This window comes from Solea senegalensis, linkage group LG13 (assembly GCF_019176455.1).
Source record: "Solea senegalensis isolate Sse05_10M linkage group LG13, IFAPA_SoseM_1, whole genome shotgun sequence".
NCBI lineage: Eukaryota > Metazoa > Chordata > Actinopteri > Pleuronectiformes > Soleidae > Solea > Solea senegalensis.
This window is the reverse complement of record NC_058033.1, coordinates 23,087,896-23,101,598: the sequence shown is the minus strand read 5'-3', so window position 1 is coordinate 23,101,598 and position 13,703 is coordinate 23,087,896. Positions and strand designations below refer to the sequence as shown.

The following is a 13,703-nucleotide window of genomic DNA, read 5'->3' as shown; positions in this document are numbered from 1 at the left end:
AAACGCTCTTGTGGTCCCAGACGCCGTAAAACCGGGACTGGTCCTGATTGAATCCCAGTGCAGGACTCAGGAAGCTGTCCGTGTTTTATTGTTTACAGCATCACCTGATCATGTACACACACACACAGCATAACCCTGAAGCATCTGCTGTTTAAACTGCAGATGTCTCTCTGCCCCCCATCCCCCTCTCTCCCTCTCTCTCCCTCTCTCCCTCTAAATCAGGCTTATGGGCCATTTCAGAATTGAGTAGCATTAGGAAGTGCACACACAGAGTTTTCGGTGGTTCGTGCTCAGCAGCTCACATGCAGCCACGTTTCTGCTGATTCTGACGCTTACAATATTAAATGATCGGAGGTTGAGGTCGGCCTCGTACTTAACTGTGATGACAAATCTTCATCCTGATAATAATAATAACAATAATAATCATCAGCAAACCTGACTCTTTTATGATAAGAATAAAAATGAACTTATAACATACATGTTTGTATCTGTTTTAGACGTGGTTCACGCGCAGCTCGATGATTGTTTCATAGACTATACTAATACTTATAGTAGACTCACTATAATTATTGTTATTAAAATTCATATTTTGAAGTATTTTGAAAATAACAAGAACGGATAAAATGATGAAAGCAGAGATCGTCAGCTGATCACATGATGATCTGTGAAAATCATTTAAGAAACAAATTACTGTCGAGTTTTAAAGAGGTTTTCTGTGTTTTTATTATGTTATATTACTATGTTATTATGTTATATTATTATGTGCAATAAAGGAACGTATGTTGAAATAATTCTGGTTAACTTACAGTAAAAGTTCAAGTTTACATTTATTACATTTTGGTTGTAATATATCTACAGTTAATGTTTCCAGTATAAATAATGGAGTCATCTATGAACACTGCAGTGATGATGTCATGTCAAGTTATTTTCTTTTCAATGCTAATCAGACCACGCCCACAGCCACACCCACAGTCATTCTGAACTTTATTATGGGTTTATGATTTAAGATCATGTTTTCACTAAAGTGTTGATCCGTGTTGGGCTTTGAAGTGAGACACAAATGAACAAATGAATATCTATATCAATATATATCTACAGTAGATATATGAGAGGATCCCTGATGGAGTTAGAGCGGATCATTTCCATGTAACACTTTTCTAATGATAATACCTAAAGCTTAGTAATGAAAGAAGGAGTGAAATCTGCCTCTTGTCAGCGTTTACGGTGAGAAGCACTTGGATGATTAGATGCCTTACAATCGATGCAGCGTCTTCTTCCAATCATTAAGACTGCTCTTAACAGATTACAGCGCCTCTCTCTCCTGCTCCTCCTCCTCCTCTCCTGCTCCTCCTTCTCCTGTCTCACACACTCCTTCTTTCCTCTCTCTCTCAGTAGACACAACAGGAGACTTCACTTCTCTCGCTTTTGCTTTGAATTTCAATCTAAACTCTGAGGCATTTTCAGCTGACGTTCATCAGAGGCATGAAAGTGACCAACAAACACCAGCTGCTGATGAACTGCTGATGAACTGCTGATTTCTTTCCTACCAATGGATCTACTCACAGTCATCTGTCACTTTTTGCTTTTCTTTTTTGAGTCATCTGCAGCCACCAGCCTGATCACGGGTGAGTGTGCACACACACACACACACACACACACACACACTCACACACACACACACACACAGACTGAACTCTGGATTCACTTGTGGATCTGTCTTCCTGATCCTCTGCTCTCGGGATGTTTGGCTCTGAAGCGGATTTATTTGAAGCTCGAGGTAAGTGACTCTCTCTCTCTCTCTGTCCTTAAAATACTGTAATAATACAGTAATATGTTGATAATTAAGAGGATGTTACTTTTTGGTTGTGGGAACTTTTCCCTGAAGCTTCTCCTGTGGTTGTTATGGAAAGTTTCCCTAACATCACAACCTTTATTTCACCAACCCCAAAAAAACAGATAGAGAATAAATAAATTCCTCTGTGGTTCATGTAAAGATTTGAACCTAAAGATGAATCTAACTGCAAACCTTCTATAACAGTCTCATAACAAATCTACAAACAAACTTCAGAACGTTCTAGATGTAAAAAATAGAACCAAAATACAACTGAACAGGAACGTTGTGTCGAAACCACAGTGCAACCACAGGAGAACGTTTTAGGTTCTGGTTCTCTTAGGCTCCTCCCTAACCCTGAGGGAACGTTAGGCTCCTCCCTAACCCTGAGGGAATGTTCCGTAAACGATAGTTTTTGGTTTGGTTGTAAATAACCTGAGGAGAACCACATGCTAACGTTCCCTGAACTTTATGTATTAGTAGGGATTTCAACATTGTAATAACAAACATTTGAATGTGTCATGTTCAGTAATTCTCCTAATAATATGATCTGGATGTGATCTGGATGTGATCTGGATGTGATCTGGATGTGATGTGGATGAATGACATGGTGTTATTCCAGGTCAGCGTGTGTGTAAGGCGGGGAAAGGGAAGCCCTGTTATAAACTGGCCTATTTCTCTGAGCTGCGGCGGAGGCTGAACTTTGCAGAAGCAGAAGAAGCTTGCAGACGAGACGGAGGACAACTGCTGAGCGTGGAGACGGCGTCTGAGCAGAAGATCATAGAGCAGCTCATCACAGAGCTGAGACCCACCGATGGAGACTTCTGGATCGGCCTCCGCCGTAAGGACGAGCATGAGGACAGCAGCTCAGACTGCTCCTCGCTGTATTACTGGCTGGACGGCAGCAAGTCCACATTCAGGTAAAAGAGATTTCAAACATGAAGAAAATACAACTAAATAATAAAAATGACCATTGACATATTCAGTCCTAGATTGATTATAATATGAATATAAACACATGCATCTTTACAATAAGAGCAGGAAAATGATATTATTTGTTGGATTTGTTGCTACAGTCATGTCCTTCTTGTATTGTTCTCGTTTTTATTGCCTTTCAATGTTGATTTGATTATTTTGTCTTATTCTATCAAACTACCGAGAAAATATAGATGAAAATTAGCACGACTGTAATGTAGCATTTATTCATTCATGAGCAATGTCCTTTCTCAAATAAATCGATAAATAAAATTTAAATTTGGTATTTAAAGATTTTCATCAAAAAAAGGTGATTTCTCTATGTGTGTGTGTGTGTGTGTGTAGGAACTGGCACTGGGACGAACCGTCCTGTGGTTACGAGGTGTGTGTGGTCATGTATCACCAGCCCTCTGCCCCCCCGGGTCTGGGCGGACTCTACATGTTCCAGTGGAACGATGACAACTGTGAGACCAAGAACAACTTCATCTGTAAATACACGGCAGGTACAGGTGCACAGGTGAACGTGCTTTTATTCTGAAAAGCCCGGTCGTCGCCGTCACTAACGATTTATTTTCCTCTCAGAGAAAACTCCGGACACGTCGCCGTCGCCCAACGCCACACACACAGGTAGCATAAGCTCAGTGTCACATTGTTTATTGCTCAGTACAGAGTGACACAGTTTGACCTTTGACCTCCTCTCACAGACATCTTTCCTGCGTCTGTGCTGCCGTGGAGCCCGGGCGACCGCAGCCACGGCAGGAGCACAGGTTTGACTGGATCAAAGCGTGAGTGCAGTGACCGCTGCTGAAAACTTCACTGCTCTGTCGTTCATCTCTTTCAGCTCTTAATCTGGTTTACATCATCATTCCCACAATCCCGCTGATCGTGCTGCTGCTGACTGTGAGCGGAGTCTGCTGCTTCAAACTGCTGCTCACACGGTGAGCAGACACTGAGCAACAATAACACCTCAAACACTGACACTGAGCAACAATAACACCTCAAACACTGACACTGAGCAACAATAACACCTCACACTGAGACACTGAGCAACAATAACACCTCACACTGACACCTCAAACACTGACACTGAGCAACAATAACACCTCAAACACTGACACTGAGCAACAATAACACCTCAAACACTGACACACTAACAATAACACCTCAAACACTGACACTGAGCAACAATAACACCTCAACACTGACTGAGACACTTGAGAGCAACAATAACACCTCAAACACTGACACTGAGAGCAACAATAACACCTCAAACACTGACACTGAGCAACAATAACACTCACACTGAGCAACAATAACACCTCAAACACTGACACTGAGACACTGACAGCAACAATAACACCTCAAACACTGACACTGAGCAACAATAACACCTCAAACACTGACACTGAGCAACACACTAACACCTCAAACACTGACACTGAGCAACAATAACACCTCAAACACTGACACTGAGCAACAATAACACCTCAAACACTGACACTGAGCAACAATAACACCTCAAACACTGACACTGAGACTGACACTGACTGACAGAGCAACAATAACACCTCAAACACTGACACTGAGCAACAATAACACCTCAACACTGACACTGAGCAACAATAACACCTCAAACACTGACACTGAGCAACAATAACACCTCAAACACTGACACTGAGCACACCTCAAACACTGACACACACCTCAAACACTGACAGAGCAACAATAACACTCAAACACTCTGAGCAACAATAACACCTCAAACACTGACACTGAGACACTGAGCAACAATAACACCTCACACCAACAAACACACACGAGACACGAGAGCAGCAATAACACCTCAAACACTGACACTGAGCAACAATAACACCTCAAACACTGACACAGAGCAACAATAACACCTCAAACACTGACACTGAGCAACAATAACACCTCAAACACTGACACTGAGCAACAATAACACCTCAAACACTGACACTGAGCAACAATAACACCTCAATCACTGACACTGGTCATCACATATTCATTAAATCAAGCTGACACAACATCACCATGTACATCTCGTGGATCTTTTACTCTTTGTCTTCTATATTTTTCAGTAAAAACCGACACAAGTTTTAGTTCATTCAACATTTCAATCTTTTTAAACAGGCTACATGTTTGTTTATGAGGTAGCTGAGAGTAGACAGAGTTACACCTCTGTTCACTGACACTATTCTAGATTTAAAACACTAATGTTCACTCACAGAGCTCTGTGTGCAGGAGCAGACAAACACACATTTATCTGTGTTTAATGATCACTACTTTCTCCATGGTCAAATCCTCTATTTTACACTTCTGGCTCCAAAGCTAAGGAACAGACTTCCATCTGCAGCATCTTTAGTTTCTTTATTAACTTCTGTGTTTTATCTGCAACTGTTTTTCTCTTTTTATTTCCTTGTTTCATTCTCATGAAGTCTTTTGTGGACGTTGTATTCCTGTGACAGATGTTGTTCTTAATAAAATGATGATGTCATGCTTCTGTGTGTGTGTGTGTGTGTGTGTGTGACACAGAAGGAGAAAAGAGCAGAAGTCAGAAGTGTGTCAGACGGACGCCGGCCTCTGCCCGAGCCCAATCCCAACCGACGTCTACAAGGTCATTCGCTCCCAGAAGGACGACGACCTGGTTTCTGCTCGAGCCAACACTAAAAACACCTCCTTCTTATGCTCCTCCCCTGACACACCCACAGGTGACTATGACAACCTGGGCGGTCGAGACACAGAGAGTGGATTTGTGACGCTCGCCAGCACAGAGAGCTGCTTCCTTAACTTAGACCTCAACGACCTCAGCCTCGGCCGCCGCGGCGCCCGCGACTTCTATGACAGCAGCCTGGGCCGCACGGAAAAGAGAGAGCTGAACGACAGCAGTCTGGGCCGAACCGGACACAGAGAGTTCTACGACAGGAGTCTGGGTCGCCGTACGACAAAGAGCGAGCACTACGGCAGCGGCGTGTACGGGGACGGCGGACTGTACGACAGCAGCATCAGAGCAGGCAGTGACCTCTATGATTCCAAGCTGAGGCCTGGAAGTCACACGGTGAAAGCCGACCTGTATCAGTCATACATCACTAACGGCAAGGACGACACTTTCCAGAGCAGCCTGGGAACCTACGCCAACCGCAAATCCTTCCAGTTTAACCTGGATTCTTACAGAAATGGCCCCAACCTGGACAGCGGCAGGAGATACTTCAACGAACAAGAATGGATCAACAGAGAAAACTACTGATTCTTCATTTAAAGAGTGCGTGCGCGTACAGCTGAGGACAGAGAGGAGAGACTGTGCATGCGCGCGGTTGTAATCATTTGTTTCTTTAGGGAGGATCTCTGTGTCTCAGCTGTTTAAACACTGAATATATTAGAAATGTTAGAGTATGTGAAGCTGCGCTCTGCATGGCCGCGTCACGCTGCTCCTGCTTTTACTGTGGAGGCTGAAGGTCGTCATGTTTACCTCATGTTACCACGGTTACCTCAAACCTAATGACCCCAAACTGCTCGAGGGAACCCAGCAGAACACAAATGTGTGTTATTTTATAGATGTGTGTTTTTGACACGGCCTTAAATGAACGACATGTGAGACACGTGAGCGCTGCTCGTGGACATGCATATCACATGTGTATCATCTGTGCAGTTCATACACAAAACACAGATCAAACCCAGCCAACGAGCCTTCAGCTCCACACTGTTAAACACTTAGTCCACTTCCAGTCTCCTCGATACTCGCTGTGTCTAAAGTTACGTGCGTATGTTTCACTTTTACATCAATCAAAATCAGTTATGATGGGACATTGAGCCTGCAGCCCACCCACAGCACATGCTATGAAGAGAATGATAAATGATTATTATTCAGTCAAAAGTAGAATGCCTTGAGATTTGTATGTTTGTTACATGAGAATAAAAGGATAAGATTTGAACGTCCATCTGTCTCATGAAAAACAAGGATCATATCCAGTCACTCGTTTTTTATTAATACGCCAAGTTCAATTAATAACACGTCGTCCACTTCGCTCACACACGACACAATAGGAAGACGCTGTTCGAGTGCAGACCAGCAAACACGACAAGACTTCAGAGATTCATGGTTCAGAAAAATTCAAACATTTTCAAGTCAAGTATGAAAAAAAAGCCATTTAAGGCTACACACACACACACACACACACACACACACACACACACACACACACACACACACACACACACACACACACACACACACACACACACACACACACACACACAAATACCAGCCTTGTTGAAGGAAGTAATTGATTTTGTTCCATCAGGATTTCTCTGGTATGTCTTTTTTCTGGGGCGGGCTGGAGTTCAAAGGTCAAAGGTCAGCCAAGGTTCCGCTTACGAGGCTGCTTCTGCCGCCGTGGTTTCAAGATGACGTAGCGTCTGTAGGTGGTGTGATGGTCTGACAGGAACGGGATGTAGAACGCTCTGAGCAGAGGAGAGGACCTGAGACAGAGAATCAGTCTGTGATCTGTTCTGGCGTTTCTCAGGGACCACGTCATTAAACGCTTCATTACCTTGAAAATAAACACGTACTTCTCTTGATTGAAAAGGTTTTGTTTATATCCTAACGCAAGGTGAGCATATGATGAAATACATCCTTGTCCTTGTGTTTGTTATGTGTGGGAAAAGTGTGGAATACCTCGATGCTTGAAGAAAAGGTTTATAGGCGATGACGTTCCACTCGTCTTTGCTGGATGAATATCGCGGCTCCAGTGGCGTCTCTTCATCTGTGTCCAGGTCCACTAAATAATGACACTGCTTCAAATCCACCTGCAAATAAACAAATATGATCATTCTGAGCTCATGCATCCATGTGTTAATAAACGTGTGCATGCCTGAGTGTTTTACATATCTACTGGGCTCCTCCAGGTTCTGGTCATTCATATTATTGGGGATGATCTGTGTGGGCAGAGGAGCAGAGGCGTACGGCTGAGGAAGCTGCCCCTTAAACTCTGACTGGATGAAATGCAGCTGCCAGCTGTTGAGTACAAATATGAACAGATTCACTGATGTACAGTACGTGTACATTTGCACATGTGTCACCAGCACACGGGAGAACTCCAGGACACTGACTTGTGTGGCAGCAGGAAGCTGCTGGGGAAGCGGTGCCACTCTTTGCCCACACACACATTGACTGGTCTGCCTTCAGGGACTGAGTGGAAAGTGGGATCTTTGGCGATGCGGTGAAACTCTGGGTACAGGTCCAGAGGTGCATGATAGCCTGAAGACAGAGGAGAACAAGAATCAGATTCATTTTCTTGGTTTTGATGTGACCCTGGGGTCAAACTGGGGCTCAGGGAACAGTTTGTGTCCACACACCTCTGAAGAGGGCGACAGAGCGAGACAGGGACAACACTGCAAACACCACAACAGCACTGAGAGCCAGCCAGTTAGAGGACACGGTGTAATGCTCCAGTCTGTACCGCTGGAACAGGAAGTGGTAGCATTTCTACAGGAAATAGAAATCATTTATAAGAACTCCTATTACATGTGTGAGCAATGACATTGACTATTAACGCACAAAAGACAAAAAGGACAAACCTGGAGAGAGGACAGGGCGACTGCACCGCTGAGGCAGATCAGAGGATAGATGGGAAAGAGGAAGCGTTCTTCTTTATGAGGTCTGGTGAAGAACACCAACATCCACAGATACATGGGAGACAGAGTCAGCCAGTACGGACGGCCCAGGTTCTGCACTGAGAGAACACACGTGTGCACAAGCACATGTAATCACAACTGAGGAAAACTCTTCACATGGCAGATAAACTGTTATTGCTTCATTCAGTATAATATATATATACACTGTATATAACATGCAGGTCTTCATTCTGAGATAACACCAGCAGTTAACCTGCTGTATGAAACACAGCCGGTCCTCACCATTGAACCTGTGCAACAGCGTCTCCATGAGGGCGGTGAGAGGAAGTGACAACAGAGCCAGAGCAAACACCAGATTAAAGTTCAGGATCCCATTTACAAAGTAGAAATGCCATGGCTCTGTACCTGGAAATCAAATATGACAGGCTGCATTTCTACAGACGACCACAACAACATCAGAATCATTTATAATATATGTAAATATTGAGGGAGGAGCATGTGCACACGATCAGGTCAGAATTCTGTTTTTATGACTTCTCTTTTTCCAACATGATATAGAATGACGTATAATGATGTGTGTGCTCTTATACATTACCATACAGATCAGGTCCATGTGGTGTGAACACGTTATACAACAGAATATTGAGCGGAGCCACGACCACTTTGCCATAAAAGAAAGAGTCCACTGCCACGAGGGGAACCTGAGACACACACACACACACACACATTTCACATATGGCTTCATCAACACAATCACACAAAAGTCATGAAGCATCAGATGATATGAAAGCCTCACCAGCAGCAGGAGCAGAGCAACAGCTGACCACATAATAAAACCTTTCCACTGCCTCTTCAGCACCAGCAGGTCAAAGGCAACCGGAATCCTACCAACCATATGTAAATAAAAGAAGATATAAACATGTAAATAAGACAGAAACATGTAAATAAGAGAGAAACATGTAAATAAAGACATAAACATGTAAATAAGACATAAACATGTAAATAAGAAAGTAACACGTAAATAAAAGAAGACATAAACATGTAAATAAGACAGAAACATGTAAATAAGAGACATAAACATGTAAATAAGAGACATAAACATGTAAATAAAAGACATAAACATGTAAATAAACATGTAAATAAGACAAACATGTAAATAAGAAAGAAACAAAAAAGAAGACATAAACATGTAAATAAGACATAAACATGTAAATAAAAGACATAAACATGTAAATAAGAAAGAAACAAATAAAAAGACGAAACAAATAAGACATAAACATGTAAATAAAAGACATAAACATGTAAAGAAGACAGAAACATGTAAAGAAGACAGAAACATGTAAAGAAGACAGAAACAAATAAAAGAAGACATAAACATGTAAATAAGACATAAACATGTAAGACATAAACATGTAAGTAAGACATAAACATGTAAATGAGACATAAACATGTAAGTAAGACATAAACACAAACATGTAAATAAAAGACATAAACATGTAAAGATGACATAAACATGTAAGACATAAACATGTAAGTAAGACATAAACATGTAAATAAAAGACATAAACATGTAAAGATGACATAAACATGTAAATAAGAGAGAAACATGTAAATAAAAGAAGACATAAACATGTAAATAAAAGACATAAACATGTAAAGAAGACATAAACATGTAAATAAAAGACAGAAACATGTAAATAAGACAGAAACATGTAAATAAATAAGAGAGAAACACGTAAATAAAAGAAGACATAAACATGTAAATAAAAGACAGAAACATGTAAATAAGACAGAAACATGTAAATAAATAACAGAGAAACACGTAAATAAAAGAAGACATAAACATGTAAATAAAAGACAGAAACATGTAAATAAAAGACATAAACATGTATAGAAGACATGGATTTATCTTTAAAGAAAGATGCAGCTGACTCATCTGTCTAGAGTTTAAAAGCAGCGTACCCAATCAGAGCAGAGAACGGCCATCCAACGATGACGCCAGCAGCAACACCAAAAATAGCCAATGGTGTTGAGTCCTGAAACCATCCTGTCATGGCAACCAGCGTTGTATACATACAAAAAGAGGACGGTAGGAAAGCTGAGGTAAAAGAACAAAAGAGAAGGACGACAAATCTTTAAAACACGACACACTTCTAGTGTATGCCACAGCGTCAGACAGAGACAGAATAAAGAAAGTGTGTGGATGATTCAAACTAACCTGCAGACGAGCAGAACATCCCTGTGCTCAGGACAAGGAAGGCCAACATCAGACGACCAACGTGCAAACCAAACTTCTTACACACAGCCCTGTTTCACACACACACAGATGAAAAGGTTCACCCTCATATCACACACACACTGCAGTGTATAATGTGGTTCCCACGTGCAACGAGAGGAGGGTTAACTCACTTGTAGAAATAGAGTTCACACACACAGCAGGAGAATGCTAAGACACATCGCACAAAGTAGAACACAAGCACCTGCAACACAATCATAACACAAGCTGGAAACCACTGCACATGTTCTAATTTTATGTAAAAACACTGCTGTTCACAGAGCTCAGCAGAAATCACTATAAATAATCCACGGACTGCAGGTTTACCTTGTTTGTTTGTAGGACGTGGGCATGCAGATAAGCAGGGAGAGCATGCAGCCACAGGTAAGCATAAGATCTGATGGCGTACACTGGAGAATATTCCCACGTTTGCATCCCTGTGCCGTACAGCAGGAAGTGCATCTGTAAACACAGAGCAGACAGCTGAAGGTAATATTTGACTGCTTAACACAGATAATACAGATCGTTGGTGAATCGTACTCACGGGCTCCCAGTAGTTGAAGGTCTCATCACAGTCTGAGATGTTGCTGAGCAGAGCTGCACAGAAACGTGCAGAGAGCAGACATTTAAACGCAGTGGAGCCTTCAGGAGCCCACACCTGCCCACCTCGACTTACTGACCTGTTACAAGAACACGCACAACCACAACACACGTGCATCAACATCATTCATTTCAGCATGCTGGGTTCTTGCATTATATGTTAATGAACAGCATCTAATTATTCAATCATGTGATGTTTACAGAGCACTTGTTGTTCATCAGTTCACAGCCAGTTAGCTTAGCCCTAATTAGATGAATCACAGTAAAAATCAGCTCACAACTAGAGCTGCAACTAACGATTATTTTCATAATCGATTAATCTGTCAATTATTTTCTCGATGAATCGTTTGGTCCACAAAATATCAGAAAACCCTAAAAAATGTTTACTGGTGTTTGTCAAACCTGGAAATGATGATGTTCTCAAATGTCTTGTTTTGTCCACAAACCAAAATGATTGACCTTATATGATTTCTTTGTGATCCAGAGCAAAGAAGAAAATATTCATTCATATTCATATTCATATTCAAATATATTTAAGAAGCTTAAACAATCAGAAATTTTGTTTTAATCATGAAAAAAAACTTCAAACCGATTATGAAAATTGTAGTCGATTAATTTAGTAATAAATTAATTGTTTCAGCTCTACTCACGTAAGTTCATTATGTGTCAGAGAGTCACAGTGAAAACACATCTATGTCACAGCTGTGTCTCTTACGGACAAACTCAAAAAGAACAAAGCGACAGAGTAGACATCATCCACTCATCTGTAGCCCATCTACTTCAAGGCAGGACGGTTTATGGGATTTATTAAAATGACCTATTGTTGCCTTTATATTAGTGATGAACCAGTAGATACTAGGGGTGGGAATCACACGAAACAACGATTCTGTGATAATCAACATATTACAAGACAATCATCCAGCGATACATGATGACATCTGTGTAACTGAAGAAAACAAAACATTAATGTGAAAAGTGAACGCAGCTTTCTCCACCTTTATCCTGCTGTAACCGCACTCTTCTTCAGTCAGCTCTGCACTTCAGATTCACTCATTCATTTCTGACGGTTCTGATTCTTTGTAAACTCTAACGTCGTGTGTGTGTGTGTGTGTGTGTGTGTGTGTGTGTGTGTGTGTGAACCATTTCCATTAGATCAGCATTTTCTGAAACACTTAGAGAAGCTTGTTTGGCTCCAGTGTGATTGGCTGCAAAGACAACACGTGTACCTAATAAAGTGGTCGCTCTGTTTACAGCTGCAGACCGTTTTAATGAGCGGGTAAATCATATTTCTAGTGACAGTGATGCCAAACTGCACTATTCTGTGTGTGTACAGTGTCGCCTCTTGCTCACACAATCATCAGATTAGCCAGATTATTCAGATTATAGTGGACTCAGCTCAGCATTCGTTTACGACACGTCACCTCACAAACTGTCAGCACTTCCACGTAAAGAACACACGAACAAACACTTTAATTTTATAATAAAGCTTTGGTTTTACTTTAATGTTACTTTAGTGGTGAGGAGCCGCTGGTGGTCCTGTGTCTGAGGACATGAGGACATGGGGACATGAGGACAGGTGAGAGGATGAATGAAGCTGCCAACTTAGCTATGATATGATATGACATATAGGTGACGTAAATAATCACAGGAGCAGCATTTTAGGGTGAAACAGTGTACAATGAGTTGTTATGTGGACGTTATATTATAAATGTTATAACTCCACGGCAGCTAGCTCTAGCTACAGCCAGGCTAGCTTCCCCAGCTCCGGCTGTCAGTCACACCGGGGATGGAGCTCGTAGCACCGCTGAGTGAAGCGTCTCTGCCCCCGGGACTCGTACTCACTCTTGTCTCTGTGTCTCTGTGACTTTAGTGTCCTCGTCGCATTTGTCCTCCTTCGGTGTCCGAGCCTCGGTGGAGACATTGACGCTGTTGGTGTCTTGTTGTCGGCTGCCTCGCCTGCTGCTGCGCTGTCGAAGCGCCTTGGCCGCCATGATTACCGACGACGACGCTGCTGCTGCTGCTGCTGCTCCCGAGTCCAACTTCGTTCATTCTCGTCACTGTCCGTCACTGTGACAGCGCGTGCCTCAGATAATCACCGAGCACCGACTCAGAACAACGACAAAGTATCTCATTATTATGAGATAAATTACAATTATGATCAAGTATATCATTATTATGAGATAAGTTACAATTATGGTTAAGTATCTCATAATTTCCCATAATTGTAACTTATCTGTAACTTGTAAGTATCTCATAATAATGAGATACTTTGTATCTCATAATCTCATTATTATGAGATACTAAGTTACAATTATGAGAAAGTATCTCATTATTATGAGATAATAAGTTATAATAAGTTATATATTA

General features: G+C 41.8%; 2 protein-coding genes across 3 annotated transcripts; one reads left to right on the top strand and one right to left on the bottom strand.

Annotated features, from left to right (window-relative positions):
* Positions 1 to 1,370: 1,370 nt before the first annotated feature.
* layna (layilin a) lies at positions 1,371 to 6,756 on the top strand. 2 transcript variants are annotated; one of them, XM_044041552.1, is made up of 8 exons: positions 1,371 to 1,625; positions 1,757 to 1,777; positions 2,454 to 2,751; positions 3,152 to 3,309; positions 3,389 to 3,433; positions 3,511 to 3,573; positions 3,648 to 3,744; positions 5,363 to 6,756. In XM_044041552.1, the coding sequence occupies exons 1-8, from the start codon at positions 1,550 to 1,552 to the stop codon at positions 6,072 to 6,074; spliced, it is 1,470 nt and encodes a 489-aa protein (XP_043897487.1). In that variant the 5' UTR covers positions 1,371 to 1,549; the 3' UTR covers positions 6,075 to 6,756. The 2 variants fall into 2 exon arrangements, with proteins under 2 accessions (XP_043897487.1, XP_043897488.1); XM_044041553.1 differs by lacking the exon at positions 1,757 to 1,777.
* Positions 6,757 to 7,019: 263 nt separating this feature from the next.
* alg9 (ALG9 alpha-1,2-mannosyltransferase) lies at positions 7,020 to 13,373 on the bottom strand. The gene is made up of 15 exons (XM_044041551.1): positions 13,179 to 13,373; positions 11,281 to 11,416; positions 11,064 to 11,198; positions 10,871 to 10,941; positions 10,680 to 10,768; positions 10,424 to 10,559; positions 9,258 to 9,345; positions 9,057 to 9,162; positions 8,744 to 8,866; positions 8,405 to 8,559; positions 8,183 to 8,312; positions 7,937 to 8,084; positions 7,712 to 7,841; positions 7,503 to 7,633; positions 7,020 to 7,306 (listed from the first exon to the last, which is right to left on the bottom strand). Exons 1-15 carry the CDS (start codon positions 13,325 to 13,327, stop codon positions 7,183 to 7,185), a joined length of 1,851 nt encoding a protein of 616 aa, XP_043897486.1. The 5' UTR covers positions 13,328 to 13,373; the 3' UTR covers positions 7,020 to 7,182.
* Between the last annotated feature and the right edge of the window lie 330 nt (positions 13,374 to 13,703).

Coding starts and splice junctions, on each gene's coding strand:
- layna (XM_044041552.1), top strand. CDS start 1,550: ATGGATCTACTCACAGTCATCTGTCACTTTTTGCTTTTCTTTTTTGAG. Junction 1,626..1,756: donor AGCCACCAGCCTGATCACGG/GTGAGTGTGCAC, acceptor TTGGCTCTGAAG/CGGATTTATTTGAAGCTCGA. Junction 3,745..5,362: donor TTCAAACTGCTGCTCACACG/GTGAGCAGACAC, acceptor TGTGTGACACAG/AAGGAGAAAAGAGCAGAAGT.
- alg9 (XM_044041551.1), bottom strand. CDS start 13,327: ATGGCGGCCAAGGCGCTTCGACAGCGCAGCAGCAGGCGAGGCAGCCGA. Junction 11,417..13,178: donor ACAGAGACACAGAGACAAGA/GTGAGTACGAGT, acceptor TTCTTGTAACAG/GTCAGTAAGTCGAGGTGGGC. Junction 11,199..11,280: donor CCTTCAACTACTGGGAGCCC/GTGAGTACGATT, acceptor CTGTGTTTACAG/ATGCACTTCCTGCTGTACGG.